This window comes from Suncus etruscus, chromosome 14, assembly GCF_024139225.1.
Source record: "Suncus etruscus isolate mSunEtr1 chromosome 14, mSunEtr1.pri.cur, whole genome shotgun sequence".
NCBI lineage: Eukaryota > Metazoa > Chordata > Mammalia > Eulipotyphla > Soricidae > Suncus > Suncus etruscus.
This window is the reverse complement of record NC_064861.1, coordinates 61,242,588-61,258,787: the sequence shown is the minus strand read 5'-3', so window position 1 is coordinate 61,258,787 and position 16,200 is coordinate 61,242,588. Positions and strand designations below refer to the sequence as shown.

Below are 16,200 nucleotides of genomic sequence, written 5' to 3'. Positions count from 1 at the left end.
GAAAAAGAAAGCCTGTCTCGAGTACAGGTGTGGGTGGGTTGGGGAGTAGGTAGATCCGGGAAATTGGTGGTGGGAATCCTACACTGGTGAAGAGGGGTGTTCTTTACATGACTGTAATCATACAACTACAGTTATATTTGTAATCACGATGTTTAAATAAAGATAATTTATAAAAAAAAAAGTCTTAGGTTTAATTCCCCCATCAGATAGTCCCCTGAATAGTGTCAGGAGCAACCTTCAAGCACAGAACTGACATATGTCATGAGCACCACAAGTGTCTCCCCCCCATCCCCAGTAAAAAATTAAATCAGCCCATGAACCAGGGAGATGGACTCAAAGGACAGCAGTGCATATATTGTCTACACAAGACTCTGAGTTCCATCCTTAGAAAGTGCCCAAGTGGGGCCGGGTAGGTGGCGCTGGAGGTAAGGTGTCTGCCTTGCAAGCGCTAGCCAAGGAAGGACCGCGGTTCGATCCCCCGGCGTCCCATATGGTCCACCCAAGCCAGGGGCGATTTCTGAGCACATAGCCAGGAGTAACCCCTGAGCGTCAAATGGGTGTGGCCCAAAAACAAAAACAAAACAAAACAAAAACAAAAAAAAAAAAAGAAAGTGCCCAAGTTTTAGGGCTGCGAGGTGGCGCTAGAGGTAAGGTGCCTGCCTTGCAAGCACTAGCCAAGGAAAAATCACGACCTTGGTTCGATCCCCCGGCATCCCATATGGTCCCCCCAAGCCAGGGGCAATTTCTGAGCACTTAGCCAGGAGTAACCCCTGAGCATCAAACCAAAAAAAAAAAAAAAGTGCCCAAGTTTTAAGTTATATAGTCCAGTTAGTCAAGTATCAAAAGTGACCCTCTCTGAGCATTGTTTTGGGAGTATGCCCCCAAGAAAATGAAAAGCCTTTCTATTTTATCATATATTTTGCTATTTTCTTTCTCTTCATGCCATATTTCTTTTTTTTTTTTTTTTTTTTTTTTTGGTTTTTGGGCCACACCCAGCGATGTTCAGGGGTTACTCCTGGCTGTCTGCTCAGAAATAGCTCCTGGCAGGCACGGGGGACCATATGGGACACCGGGATTCGAACCAACCACCTTTGGTCCTGGATCGGCTGCTTGCAAGGCAAACGCCGCTGTGCTATCTCTCCGGGCCCCATGCCATATTTCTATAGGTATCTCCTCTAAGGCAAAATCTACAGCTCTCATTTAACTCTTGCAGCATTTACCTTTGTGGCACCAACTCTCATTTTACTGATGATTTCTACATCTCTACACTTGACTTCTATCGTGCCTCCATTTCCAGCTGTACTAAGGACCTTTCTATCGTAATATCTTCTTGTTACTACATGCTTAGTATATGAGCTCCTTCCATCCACTCTATCACTATTCTTATCTCCCAGACCTTGAATCATCTATTTTTTTTTATATCTCATATCTAGATCTTTCTTTTTTTCTCTTTTATTTCTCTGTCTCCCTCCTTTTCTTCTCTCCTCCCTTCAATCCATTTTTCCTTTCTTCCTTGATTTCTTATATAGGGGTCACTACAGAGATGCTCTAGCAAACCAGGCTAGATAGTTCAATGCTCAAGAATGTGCTGCTTCTCTGGGCCCTTTGGTACTGGGAAGCACCAAAACCATCTATGTGGTACTTAGGGGCCTACCAGGGCCAGAGTTCCAAGTATGCAAAGCATGTACCACTGACCCTGTGCTGCCTACCTGACACCTTGGTTCTTTTTTCATTCAACACAGACCTTTTTTAATTAATACATAAAATTAATCAAGAAGAATCCTAGTAGTCTTTTAGGTCAAGTCTTACCATGCCCCAACTATATTGTGGACATTGCTCTTAACTTCTTTTCCTAATATTTACTTTCTATAATGTTATAATATTTTCAAAAAATGTTGCTTTTCTGTAACTCTCTAAATAAAACTCTCTGCCCAGTTTTTAAATTTATGTGGTTCTCAGGGGTGACTCCTGGCAGGCTCAGGGAACCATATGGGATGCCAGGGATTTAACCCAGCTCAGTTCCAGGTTGGTTGCATGCAAGGCAAACTTCTACCCTCTGTGCTATCATTCCAGTCCCTTTCTTTTCCCTTTTTATTTTTGAGGGGGAGCACACCCTGTGATGCTCAGGGGTTACTCCTAGCTATGCACTCAGAAATTGCTCCTGACTCGGGGAACTATATGGGATGCTGGGGATTGAACCCAGGTCCGTCCTGGGTCAGCATCGTGCAAGGCAAACATCCTACCACTGCACTATTGCTCTGGCCCCTCTTTTCCCTTTTTAATAATTTCACTCCCCTTACCTGGAAACAAATGTATTATGATTATTTATGTTAACATTGTGACACATGGTCTTTAACTACAGTAATTATTTATTTATTTTGGTTTTTGGGCCACACCTGATGACACTCAGGAGTTACTCCTGGCTTTGCGTTCAGAAATTGCCCCTGGCTTGGGGGGCCAGATGGGATGCCTGGGGATTGAACTGCGGTCTGTCCTAGGTTAGTGTGTGCAAGGCAAATTCCCTACCACCTGCACCACTTCTCCAGCCCCAGTAATATATATTAAAAAAAAAAGTTACTGAGGGAATGGGGTGGTGGTGGGATAGCTCAGAGGGCTGAAGCACTTCCAGATGTGATCCAGAAACAATACCAGAAAAATATGCAAGATATCACTCAATTGTAAAAGTAGATCTTATGAGGATCATGATTTTTAACAACCTAATTATAAAAAATGTTCAATAAGGGCTCAAAGAGATAACAGGAGTTAAGGCATAGACTTGAATTCAGCCATCGAAATTCAGTTTCTGGCACCAGCTGGGAAATATATAATAGCTGACTGGGTATGGTCCTGGATATCATCAGGTCCATGGCATTGAATCATCAGCCCACTTGGTCAATAATTTTATTAAAGGACCTCACTCTCTGAGCTGCTTACCCCCCAAAAAGTTTTACATAATAGAAAAATTATAAATTTGAATGTTTATTTGGTAGGAAAGACTCAGCAGCAATTTTTTTGTTTACCATACCAGTGAGCACTCAGGTTACTCCTGACTCTGCTCAGAAATCTCTCTGGCAGGCTCAAGACCATATGAGGTGCCAGGAACCAAACCCAGGTTGGCCGTGTGTAAGGCAAATGCCTTACCCACCGTACTATCATTCTGGCCCTCCATATAAATATTTATTTTGAGAAGTAAGCACAGCAAGGGCTGGAGTGATATAGTACAGGGGTACGGCATTTACCTTACATTTGCCCAACCTGGGTTAGATCCTCGGCACAGTATATTGTTCCTCAGGCACCACTAAGAGTTATTCCTGAGTGCAGAGTTAGAAATAATCTCTGAGCATTACTGCTGTGGCCCCAAAACCAATATATATATATATATATATATATATATATATATATACACTAAAAAGTACAGACACTATTTTAGGGGGTCCTCCCAGCTTAATACTCAGGAATTGTGTTAGAATTTCTGCATGCAAAACATGCACACTAGTCCTTTGAGCTCTTTTCCTAGCCCGAGGAATACTACTTTAGGGTATATTAAGAGCAACTCCTGCTCAGTCAAGACCAAGCCAGATACTACTTCCCTATATCTCCATGACAGGTAGTTAATACCCCTATTACTATACTTATTTTACTGTATTGTGTTATCATAAATCTCTGACATACATTAGGCTTCTTGTTTTTTTTTCTTGGTTAAATTATTAAGTTCCTGATTTTATTTCAGTTGACATCATAAATATATTTGCTTTTATAGATTTCTTCTTAAATATGTTATAACTTCAACACATTATTTTGCTTTGTTTTCTTTCAGGTTGCATAGCGTTCGGAAAATCCTTGAATAGCCGAAATTTTAGCAAACTTTTGCACTCTTGCCCATACCAATGTGATCGTCACAAAGTCATTGTGGAAGCTGAAGATAGATATAAAAATGAACTAAGGAAATCACTTATCTGTAACAAAAGTAACTAGTCGAGCTGTTTTGAAATGCAATTTTAATTATTACAATTTAATCATGACATTTTAATTTAATTTTAATTTTAATTATGACAGTGCCTATTGAACTATTGATATAATATGCCTATTGATCTACAATATTAAGTGTATTAAAGTTAGAGATTAGTAATGTTAAAGAGTAATACATTTAGTGAAAGACTCTCAGCAGTCTCTGATTTAAGATGTAACTAGAGAGTAGATTTTGTCTTTGGTGTTTAAAGATTCTTTCAACTCTACCTAAAGATCTCCACTAGAAGTGGGGGAACAAATATGATTTTATTAAAATAATTGCTGTTACTCTACTTTGATACACTAAATATTCTAAATATTTTCTTTATTTTTTAGAAATTCTGCTGACGCCACTTAGAAGGCATAAACTCAGTCATCTGTCTACTACTTCTGAAGGAAAAAGTGAATATATTTAATTTCTAAATAAGCCTAATGTTAAATTCCTGGAAAAGATAGGACAGCTATTTTACCTCAGTAATCATTAGTGACTGTAATAATAGCTCTTGACAACTGATGTATAAAGTCTTTTTTTTTTTTTTTTTGGTTTTGGTTTTGGTTTTTGGGCCACACCCGGCGGTGCTCAGGGGTTACTCCTGGCTTCTGCTCAGAAATAGCTCCTGACAGGCACAGGGGACTATATGGGACACCGGGATTCAAACCAACCACCTTTGGTCCTGGATCGGCTGCTTGCAAGGCAAACACCGCTGTGCTATCTCTCCGGGCCCAAGTCTTTATTTCTTAACAAAATAAATTTCCCATATCCTTTCTTCATGTTGCTTCCTTACTGATTGTTTGCCAATTGGTAACAAATAGGAGGAAACAAACATTTATTGAGTACCTACTCTGTATTAGGTGTTCTATAGATTTAATTTTTTTTTGTTTTTTGAGTGGGCCACACCCATTTGATGCTCAGGGGTTACTCCTGGCTATGCACTCAGAAACCACTCCTGGCTTGGGGGGACCACAAGGGACGCCAGGGGATTGAACCGAGGTCTGTCCTATGCTAGTGCTTTCAAGGCAGACGCCTTACCTCTAGTGCCACCTCTCTAGCCCCAGATTTAATTTAATTTTTATAATATATTTATTCACATTATAACGCACAACACGTTTGCAAATGGCAGAAATTTGGTTCAAATACAATCCTTTCTCCAAAAACTGTGTTTTTTTTCTATCCCTTTGGGTCATATCTTTAGTTTAAAAATAAATTTTCTTGGGGATAGTGTGATGTACAACATGTAGGGCACTTGCCTTGTGTGCGCCGACCCGAGTTCAATCCCCAGCATCCTATATGGTCCCTGAATACCACTAGGAGTAATTCCTGAGTATAGTGCCCCTGAAGTGACATCCCATATGGTTCCCTGAGCACTGCTGGCTGTAGACCATAAACAAAAATTTTTCTGGGGCTGAGGTCAGTTATCACTTCTGGCAGGCTCAGGGAACCATAAGAGATGCTGAGGATTGAACCTCGGTTGGCTGTATGCAAGCCAGAAGTAACATCTGAGAGCCACACCAAAAATATTTTCTTTCTCTCTAATGTTTAAATGCTTCAAAAGTTATTTATAAAAGGTTCTGGTTCATGACTCTACTACTTCAATAAAAATTTAAATGACAAAAAATATAGATCTTAAAGCCCTGCTTAAAAAAAAATCAAAGTATGGGGCCGGTGAGGTGGCGCTAGAGGTAAGGTATCTATCTGCCTTGCAAGCACTAGCCAAGGAAGGACAGCGGTTCAATCCCCCAGCATCCCATATGGTCCCCCCGAGCCAGGGGCAATTTCTGAGTGCTTAGCCAGGAGTAACCCCTGAGCATCAAACGAGTTTGGCCGGAAAAAAAATCAAAGTACTAGGGCTGGGGAGATAGTACAGAAGTTTATGTGCTTGACTTATATGTAGCGACATCCATTTAATTCCAACACTTCATATAGTCTCGCAGCACAGAACCAGGAATATCCCCTGAAAGCCTCTAAATGTCAAATATTTCAGGGTTGGAAAGAAAGTATAGCAGGCAGGGCTCTTGCCTTTCACACAGCTGACCCAAGTTCAATCACCAGCACCTTTTATGGTTCTCTAAATACTGTCAGGTGTGGCCCAGTTCCCCACCTCAAACAACTCTCCAAAAACTAAAATTCAAAATCCTACTTAAATGATGATTTATAGGTATTTAACATTTCCAATTTTTTACAATCCAAATATATTAGATTTTCTTTCTTTCTTCTTTTCTTTTTCTTTTTCTTTTTTTTTTTTTTTTTGTGTGTGTGTGTGTTTGGTCCACATCTGGCAGCACCTGGGCATTACTCCTGGCTCTTCACCCAGAAAATAATTCCTGGCAGGCTCAGGGATCATATTGGATTTTGGGGATTGAACCTGGATCATCTAAGTGCAAGGCAAATGCCCTACCCACAGTGCTATTGCTTCGGCCCCTTAACATTTTCTTGTATGCATATGAAATTAGCACCTGCACAACAAGAACAAATTGGGGACCAAGAGATACCGTATTTTCCGGCATATAAGTCGACCTCCTAATTTTGCAGTTAAAACATAGGTTTAGGCCTATATTCACTGTATCAGACAGAATGTTCCTGTGCTGCAACTGTATGTACCACAGTGAGCCAGTCACAACAAGCAAAGGTTCAAAGGTTATTATACTGTAATAGACTTCCTCTCTGACTCTGGCCAATCTGAGCAGGCTTTTGACAGTGTAGATTCGGGTACAGAACATTGTCTAATTTGCATGCATAAAAAGCCTGCTTGGATTGGCTGAGTTAGAGAGCCGGTCCGAGAAGCCTTGCAGTGATTGGTGCAGGATCGAGTTGGAAATTTTGTTTTGTGGCAATATTCAGACAATTTTCGTTTAGCATCATATTGAAACATTTTTCGGGATATACTCGGCGCATAAGATGAACCCCAATTTTCGGTTGACTTTTTTTTATTTCAAAAGTCGTCTTATACGCCAGAAAATATGGTAATACAGTGGGTAAGACACTTGCCTTACATGACCCCAACCCATTTTTGATTCCTGGCATCTTACATGATCCCCAAGCACTACCTGATGTGATTCCTGAACATAGAGCCAGGAGTAACCCCTGAGTATTGCAGGGTCTTGCATAAAGACAAAAAAATGTTCAGTTCATTGCCTCCTAAAATGACCCCAAAATTAGGAGCATCAATAGAGTCATTGGTTATTTGTTAGAAAGACATTCCTAATTGTTCCAGCAATGACATTTTTGTCACAATTTTTTTGGGGGGTCACACCCGGCAGAGCTCAGGGGTGTTACTCCTGGCTCTGCTCAGAAATCACTCCTGGCAGACTCAGGGGACCATATTGGATGCTGGGATTTGAACCACGGAACTTCTGCATGTAAGGCAAATGCCTTACCTCCATGCTATCTCTCCAGTCCCTTTTGTCACAATTTTTGTTTGACCATTTTTTTGTTGTTTGTTTTTTGGGTCACACCCAGCAGCACTCAGAGGTTCCTCCTGGCTCTATGCCCAGAAATCATCCCTGGCAGGCACAGGGGACAATATGGGATGCTGGGATTTGAACCACCGTCCTTCTGCATACAAGGAAAATGCCCTACCTGCATGCTATTTCTCCAGCCCCTTGTTTGACTATTTTTACTGCCAAGATTATGAAAAAAAATTTAATTTGTCTTTTGTTTTTGGACCACCCCTAGCAATGCTAAGGGTTACACCTAACTCTGCACTCAGGAATTACTTCTGGCAGTGCTCAGGGACCATATGGGATGTCAGGGATTGAAACTGGGTCAGCTGCATGCAAGGCAAACACCTACCTGCTGTACTATCACTTCTGCTCTCAAATTTGTTTTTTTGTTTTGTTTTGTGGTTTTTGGGTCACACCCGGCAGTGCTCAGGGGTTTTTCCTGGCTCTATGCTCAGAAATTGCTCCTGGGGGCCGGAGAGATGGCATGGAGGTAAGGCGTTTACCTTTCATGTAGAAGGTCATCGGTTTGAATCCCGGCATCCCATATGGTCCCCCGTGCCTGCCAGGAACAGTTTCTGAGCACGGAGCCAGGAAAAACCCCTGAGCACTGCCGGGTGTGACCCAAAAACCAAAAAAAAAAAAAAAAAAAAAAAAAAAAGAAATTGCTCCTGGCAGGCACGGGGGACCATATGGGATGCCAGGATTCAAACCGATGACTGTCTGCATGAAAGGCAAACGCCTTACCTCCATGCTATCTCTCCGGCCCCAAATTTGTTTTTTATATCTGTTTTTTCCCCTACTAAGTTGTAATTTCTGTATCAATATTATAGGGGCTGGATAGTGTGGGGGCTAGGGAGCTTGCCTTATGTGTGGCTTTTGTTGTTTTGTTTTGTTTTGGGGCCATATCCAGTGGTGTTCCGGGTTACTCCAGGCTCTGCACTCAGAAATCACTCCTGGCAGGCTCAGGGAACCATAAGGGATGCTGGGGATCAAACCCTGGTCGGCCACATGCAAGGCAAATGCCCTACCTGGTGTGCTATCCCTCCTGCCCCATGTGTGTGTCTTACCCTGTTTCAAGCTTCAGCACTACATATGGTCCCCTAAGCGGAGAGCAGGAGATCTTTTCAAAGCTCAAGATCAAATCAGTGATCCCTTGAGCACTGCTGGTTGTGGCCAAACTCCCCCCCCCTTCCAAAATAAATAACTTGATTACACTTAAGGGGACTAAGGAAGTAACTAGTGGTCAAAAACCTGATTTACATATATGGTGCTCTTGGTTCAGTACCCTGCACTGCAAAAATATAAATAATATTGCAAAAGAAAAGTAAAATTAAGCAGAATCATTAAATAAAAACAGCTTACTTTTTATTTCTTCTTTTTTTTTTATTTATTTATTTTTTTGAGTCACACCTAGCGGCGCTCAGGGGTTACTCCTGGCTCGTTGTTCAGAAATCGCTCTTGGCAGGCATGGGGACCATATGGGATGCCGGGATTTTAAACCATTGTCCATCCTGGATCGACAAGCAGCCTACTTTCTGAAATAATACTTTCTATAGAAACTATTAGAAAAACAGATATTTTGCTTTTTTTCCTTTTAGATTTCTTGGACACACCTAGAAATGCTCAGGAGGTACTTCTGGTTCAGTGCTCAGGGACCACTCCCAGCAGTGCACAGGGAACCGCTATGCAGTACCAGGACTCATACCAGGGTCACCAGAATACAAGGCAAGCTTTCTAACTTCTATACTATCTCTCCAGTCCCAGACAATGGGTATTTTCTATTGAAATGCATTGAATTTGAAAATCTTGGTTTTGTTGTTCTTGTTTTTTATTTGTTTTGGGTTGGTTTGGTTTTTGTTTTAGTTTTTGGGTCACACCTGAAGGAGCTCAGGATTCACTCATGATGGTGCTGGGGGACCATATAGAGTTCTTTGGACTGAACCAAGGTTAACCACATGCAAAGTCTTTAACATAAACTGCACTAGTTCTCTGGCTCTGGAATTTGACATGGAATCATCAAATTTTTTTTGTTTGTTTTTTTGTTTTTGGGCCACACCCGGCATTGCTCAGGGGTTACTCCTGGCTGTCTGCTCAGAAATAGCTCCTGGCAGGCACGGGGGACCATATGGGACACTGGGATTCGAACCAACCACCTTTGGTCCTGGATCGGCTGCTTGCAAGGCAAACGCCACTGTGCTATCTCTCCGGGCCTGACATCAAATTTTTTTTTTAAAAAAAAAAAGCCTTTTAGCAAAATGTCTTGGAATCAAATATGTAGCAAAAATACTAGAGAGATAGCCCAACAGATTGAAGCATGTGCTTTGCATACAGGAGGCCTGGTTTGATTCCTGGCACCTGGTATGATTCCTTAGCACTGCCAGGAGAGACCCTCAGGAAACTAAGCACTGCTCAGTATATTCCCCCAAACCAAAAAAAGTACTTTATCATTTTATATATCATTTTTAGCCCTCATGAAATAGACATTATTATAATTATATATTGATTAGACAAAGGAATCGAAATATTATTATGTAACATTGTTTCTAAATACATATACCTTTGGGAGCTGGAGAGATAATATAGGAGTTAACGCACTTGCCTTGCATGTAGCTAACCAAAGTTCATGCCTATTACCACATTTGTTCCTTTGAACACTGCCAGAAGTGACCCCTGAGTACTGCTAGGTGTGGCCCTTAGAGCAAAACAAAACATAAAACAAATTGAAAAAATGGGGCCAGAGGGGCCGGAGAGATAGCATGGAGGTAAGGCGTTTGCCTCTCATGCAGGAGGTCATCGGTTCGAATCCCGGCGTCCCATATATGGTCCTCCCGTGCCTGCCAGGAGCAATTTCTGAGCCTGGAGCCAGGAATAACCCCTGAGCACTGCCGGGTGTGACCCAAAAACCACAAAAAAAAAAAAAAAATGGGGCCAGAGAGATAGCATGGAGGTAAGGCATTTACCTTTCATACAGAAGGGCAGTGGTTCGAATCCCGGCATCCCATATGGTCCCCTGAGCCTGCCAGGGGTGATTTCTGAATGTAGAGCCAGGAGTAACCCCTGAACACTGCCTGGTGTGATCCAAAAAAAAAAAAAATTGAAAACATTATGCAGTTTTTTGTTTTTGGGCCATACCTGGCTGTGCTCGGGGTTAATCCTGGCTCTGCTCTCAGAAGTTATGACAGGCAAGTTTGGGGGACCATATAAGCTTCTGGGAATTGAACCTGGGTTGGCTGTGTGCAAGGCAAATACCATCCCTGCATCTGTAGCTCCCAAAATGCAGATTTTTCATAGAATTCCTTTAACTAAAATTGATAATTTGGCATGTCTTTTTACAACTTAGATGTCTTGAAGATTGATTTTGTATCTAAAAGAGACCTGGAATATTTAATATATAGCCATTTTCCCCCTAGTAAATTCTTTTTGTAGTAAAGACTCTAGTCATATTAAGAGAAGCACTAAAGAAGCCATAGAGGGTGCAACTTCTTTTTTTACTGTGCTACAGTAACCTTAGAGGAATTGAGTATAATTACTGGGAGTAGAAGACAGTAAGATGGAAACTGCAATAGGAAAATGGCAGTTGGCTTTACCTAAATTAACTAACACCAGAACCCTACTATTCTCAAAAAATTGGTTCAAAACTCAGAATTGTTCCTCTCCATGGAAATCTTTAGTAAAAGGCGAAAGATTTATCTGAAGAGAAAGCAGAGTATAAGTCCAAATAATCTAAGTAAAGTTGAAACTATGTATTTCTCTCATAGTTTTCCAGTAGACCCATATGTATTGGGAAGTTTCTAAACAGTTCTTCCCAAAAATAAATTTTTCAACGAAGATATGTTGGCCATCACCAACCTATGGATTAAATTTTGTTTTAGGCACAATTGATGTAAAGTGATCAAAATAGATATAAAAAAAACAACCAAAACCCACGTGTCTTTGTGAAGTTTAACATTCTTTTTGTTTGTTTGTTTTTGGCTTTTGGATCATACTCGGCAACTTTCAAGGGTTACCCCTGGCTCTAGGTTCAGAAATCGCTCCTGGCAGCCTCGGGGGACCATATGGGATGCTGGGATTTGAACCACTGTCCTTCTGCAAGCAAGGCAAACACCTTACCTCCATGCTATCTCTCTGGCCCCTGTTTGTTTGTTTTGGGGGTCCACACCCAGTGATGCTCAGGGGCTACTCCTGGCTATGCGCTCAGAAATTGCTCCTGGCTTGGGGGACCATATGGAATGCTGGGGGGATCTATGGCTTGCACCACTGCTCCAGCCCCTGAAGTTTAACATTCTAAATAATTTAATTAAGCTTCTATAACATGAATTCACAATGAATGGGGAAATATTGGCTTTTTGGACAACTCACCTGATGATGCTCTGTACTCAGGAACTACTAATAGTGCTTGGGGGACTACATGGGATGCTGGGGATTGATCCTGGGATGGCTACATTCAAGATAAGCACCCTATCTGCTGTACATCTCTCCAGTCCTGAATGAAAAAAAATTTAGCAATTTATGAATAATTACCATCAGAAAATATTTTTGTATTTTCAAATACTAAATGTGCATTCTTTCTGCTACAAAAAGTACCCCTATTTTTTAAATAAAATTGAGCAAACATATGGGCAGTGAATATAATTTATATGGTGTTTTGGGGCCACACTCAGCAGTGCTTACGCAGTGCTTACTCCTGGCTCTGTGCTATAGTGATCAAGGCTCACTCTCATTCCCAGTGGGCCAGGGGAACCCTGTGAGGTGCTAGGGATTAAAGCCAGTTCAACTGCATGCAAGGCAAGCACCATGCCTGCTATATCAGCACGCTAGCCCATGAACATGATTTTAAAATAAATTTCAAATGTACCTTAGTCTTACAAATATTGTTAAGTATTACGGATCTCTAAAGTAACAAGTGTTGGTGTTCTTTTTTATTCTATGAAGTTATGGAGTCCCTGGGGAAGACTATAACTATAAGATAGGTAAGCAGTTTGTTAACTATTCTCACAAGAATGTTGAGAGAATTAACACTCAGATGTTTATACATTTTTGTGTTTCTTGATTGAAAGCTATTACAAGTAATATTACAGTAGGTACAAAAGAATTAAGTTAATTTTTGTTTTGTTTTGTTTTTTTGGGTCACACCCGGCAGCGCTCAGGGGTCACTCCTGGCTCCACGCTCAGAAATTGCCCCTGGCAGGCTCAGGGACCATATGGGATGCCAGGATTCGAACCACCGACCTTCTGCATGAAAGGCAAATAAATGCCTTGCCTCCATGCTATCTCTCCAGTCCCAAGTTAAATTATTGACAGCTCAGTGAAAGCAATTTATCTTAATAGAAAGCACTCGATTATTTAAAAAATTTAAGTAGGGGGCCGGAGAGATAGCATGGAGGTAAGGCATTTGCCTTTCATGCAGAAGGTCATTGGTTCGAATCCCAGCATCCCATATGGTCCCCCGAGCCTGCCAGGAGAAATTCCTGAGCTGGATCCAGGAGTAACCCCTGAGCGGTCTCGGGTGTGACCCCAAAACAAAAACAAACAAACAAAAAAAGACTTTAAGTAGGTTTTTATATAATGAGTAGTCTAGGCTTGGAGTTTTCTCACTATAACATTCATATCTAGGGGCTGGAGAGATAGCATGGAGGTAAGGCGTTTGCCTTTCATGCAGAAGGTCATCGGTTCGAATCCCAGCGTCCCATATGGTCCCCTGTGCCTGCCAGGCTCAATTTCTGAGCATGGAGCCAGGAATAACCCCTGAGCACTGCCGGGTGTGACCCAAAAACCACAAAAAAAAATAAAAATAAAAAACATTCATATCTGGTATAAGTTAAACACTTACATGGGTGTCAAGAAGATTTTTTTTCAGCAAGTACTAATACACTAATTCTCATTAATTGCAGGAAAAAGAAGACTACGTAAAAATTATACTGAAGAAGAAGTAAATTACCTTTTCAATGGAGTTAAAAAAATGGGAAATCACTGGAATTCGATTCTGTGGTCTTTCCCTTTTCAGCAGGGACGAAAAGCTGTGGACCTTGCGCACAAATATCACAAGCTGGTCAAACGTTCCAAGAGTGTGATTTCTTAATTAGATTTGTCAGTTTTCAGTTTCAATTCTCAAAATACAGTGGCTTGAAGATACAAAGTTAAACTATTCTTCTCATGAAATAAACTCTTAAGAGCTGAGGAATGTGGAACAGGGATATTTAGTAATAAAATGGCTTATATGATGGTGAGATTCATTTATTAAAATAATTCCTAGAACAAATATATTTTAATGATATGTATATTAGTAAGACAAAGCTCCTTTATAAGTTTGTTTATAATACTTATGTTTTTTTCTTATACTCAAAGAATAGAATTCAGAGAAAAGATCATCAGCCTTTAAACATTTGAGGATTAGGGAATGGCTCAGAGGGATACTTTGCATGCAGGAGCTCTGAATTTGCTTGCCTGGGCACAGGTCTGTGACTCTCCTAAAAATATTTTAAATATTGGGACAGAGTGATAGCATAGCGGTAGGTTATTTGCCTTGCACATGGCGGAACCGGGATGGATTTGTATTTGATCCCCAGTGCTGCTGGGTGTGACCCAAAATCCAAAAATGAAAAGAATTAAATATTATTGATATTAGATTGCAATGAGAACTATATAAGATATTTGAATTTTTGGTATTTTTACCTAGAGAGAATACCAGATTTTCAGAACTTGTAAAAATTAGTTTCCGGGCCTGGAGAGATAGCACAGTGGCGTTTGCCTTGCAAGCAGCCAATCCAGGACCAAAGATGGTTGGTTCGAATCCCGGTGTCCCATATGGTCCCCGTGCCTGCCAGGAGCTATTTCTGAGCAGACAGCCAGGAGTCACCCCTGAGCACTGCCGGGTGTGGCCCAAAAACCAAAAAAAAAAAAAAAAAAAAAAAAAATTAGTTTCTAGGAGGCCAGAGTGTTACACGTGCAATGGATAAGGTGCTTACCTTTCATGAGATTGACCCAGGTTCAATTCCTGGCATTTCATATGGTCCCCTGAACCTGTCAGGAATAATTCCTGACTGCAGAGTCAGGAGTAACCCCTGGGTAGGCCCAAAGCAAAAATAAAGATCACTATGTAGACCAGAGGGATAGTTTGAGGAGCAGAGTAGAAAGAAGCCATGTACACAGGAGGCCCAGACAGTTTTGTCTCCCAGCACAATCAGTAGGGGCGGGATAGAGCCCACCAGTTATGGCCCCAACAACAGAAGTCTAAGACCCCAGAAGGCCTGAAAAGTTTGTGGTTGGAGTTGGGTGGTGGGGGGAAGGTTGATGACCAATGCTGGCTGAGCTTGGTCTCATCCTGAGGATCACTCAGAAGCGACCCCTGGTGGGGCTCATGGGCCCATGTGCATCAAGCGGAAATTGAATTTGTGTTGGCCTCAAAGCAAGCAGGCACTTTACTGGCAGCACTCTCTCCTGGCCTCAAATATATTTGAGGATATTTATGAGGAACTGGGGCAAGTGGACGAGTCAAGTTTAAACAATTGTTGTGAATTAGTGAGCTGGGACCACATCCAGCTGTGTTTCAGCTTACTCCTGGCTAGACTTGGGGGCCACATGTGTTCACCCCAGGATCAAACCCAGGTCTTATTGCAAGGCCAGCATCATACCTGCTGTATTATCTCTCTGGCCGTAAAAGCCATTCTTTCAATGTGGGACCTTATTAAGCCTTCATAATATTATAAGCGTAACATTAATATTATGGCAGGCTTCATAATATAAAATTTAAGATGGGTCAGTGAGTAAGATTTGGAATAATGGGTTGGTAATGATATTGGCTCCCTGGATGAGTTTCTTTTTTAAACTTGATTGATGGATTAGTTGTTGGGCCACACCCAGCGGCGCTGAGGAGTCACTCCTGGCTCTGCACTCAGAAATCGCCCCTGGCAGGATGGGGGACCAGACGGGTGCTAGGAATTGAACCGGGTTCCTCCCGGGTCGGCCGCGTGCAAGGCAAACGCCCTACCGCCGTGCTCTCTCTGGACCCTGGATGAGTTTCTTTTTTTTTTTTTTTTTTTTGGTTTTTGGGCCACACCCTGTGACGCTCAGGGGTTACTCCTGGCTATGCGCTCAGAAGTTGCTCCTGGCTTCTTGGGGGACCATATGGGATGCCGGGGGATCGAACCGCGGTCCGTCCTAGGCTAGCGCAGGCAAGGCAGGCACCTTACCTCCAGCGCCACCGCCCGGCCCTGGATGAGTTTCTTAAGCTTCCTGCCCTTCTAGTCCCCTTTCAGGGAAAGGGTTAGATAAGATTTCAGTGAGATAACGCGTCACGTACGATGATGGGAGCTAGCTAAGTGGCGGGACTCTGGGGCTACTCTCATCGCCAAACCTGGACGTTGTGAATGAGTCCCCACCTGGTCGCCGGCGCCCCCCGTGTCCTCCTCCTCACCCCGCCCCCGACTGCGCTGCGGGGACCCGGGACCGGGGAACTCGGGCGGGGTTGCCACTGACACTGTCACTGCGCCGCTCGACCTGCAGGGGACGCCCGAGAGCGCCCTTCCGAGCCGACGGCTGCCGCTGCCGCTTCCTGGCGCAGGGCTGCCCTAGCGGCCGCCTGACTGCTGCCACCTCCCGCTTCCCTTCCGTGGCCTCTGGACGATCGCGCAGATCCCAGCTACAGCGAAAGAGCGGCTCGTCACGACACAGAGCGGCAGTCTTGCGAGCCCTGCGAGGCGGGCAGCGGGAGGCGCAGCGCGAGGCGGCGGCAGGCGCGCGGCGGGCAGCCCC

General features: G+C 42.7%; 1 protein-coding gene and 1 non-coding gene across 2 annotated transcripts in view; one reads left to right on the top strand and one right to left on the bottom strand.

Annotated features, from left to right (window-relative positions):
* TERB1 (telomere repeat binding bouquet formation protein 1) overlaps positions 1-16,020 on the top strand; it is a 46,755-nt gene extending 30,735 nt beyond the window's left edge. The window contains exons 15-18 of the mRNA XM_049787416.1: positions 3,818-3,967; positions 4,345-4,410; positions 13,341-13,514; positions 15,821-16,020. Coding sequence (XP_049643373.1) covers positions 3,818-3,967; positions 4,345-4,410; positions 13,341-13,514; positions 15,821-16,020 — 590 coding nt within the window. The remainder of the gene's footprint in view (positions 1-3,817; positions 3,968-4,344; positions 4,411-13,340; positions 13,515-15,820) is intronic.
* On the bottom strand, positions 11,049-11,159 carry LOC126028957 (U5 spliceosomal RNA). Its single transcript, XR_007502625.1, has one exon. It is a non-coding gene; the product is annotated as a U5 spliceosomal RNA (small nuclear RNA).
* Positions 16,021-16,200: the final 180 nt, after the last annotated feature.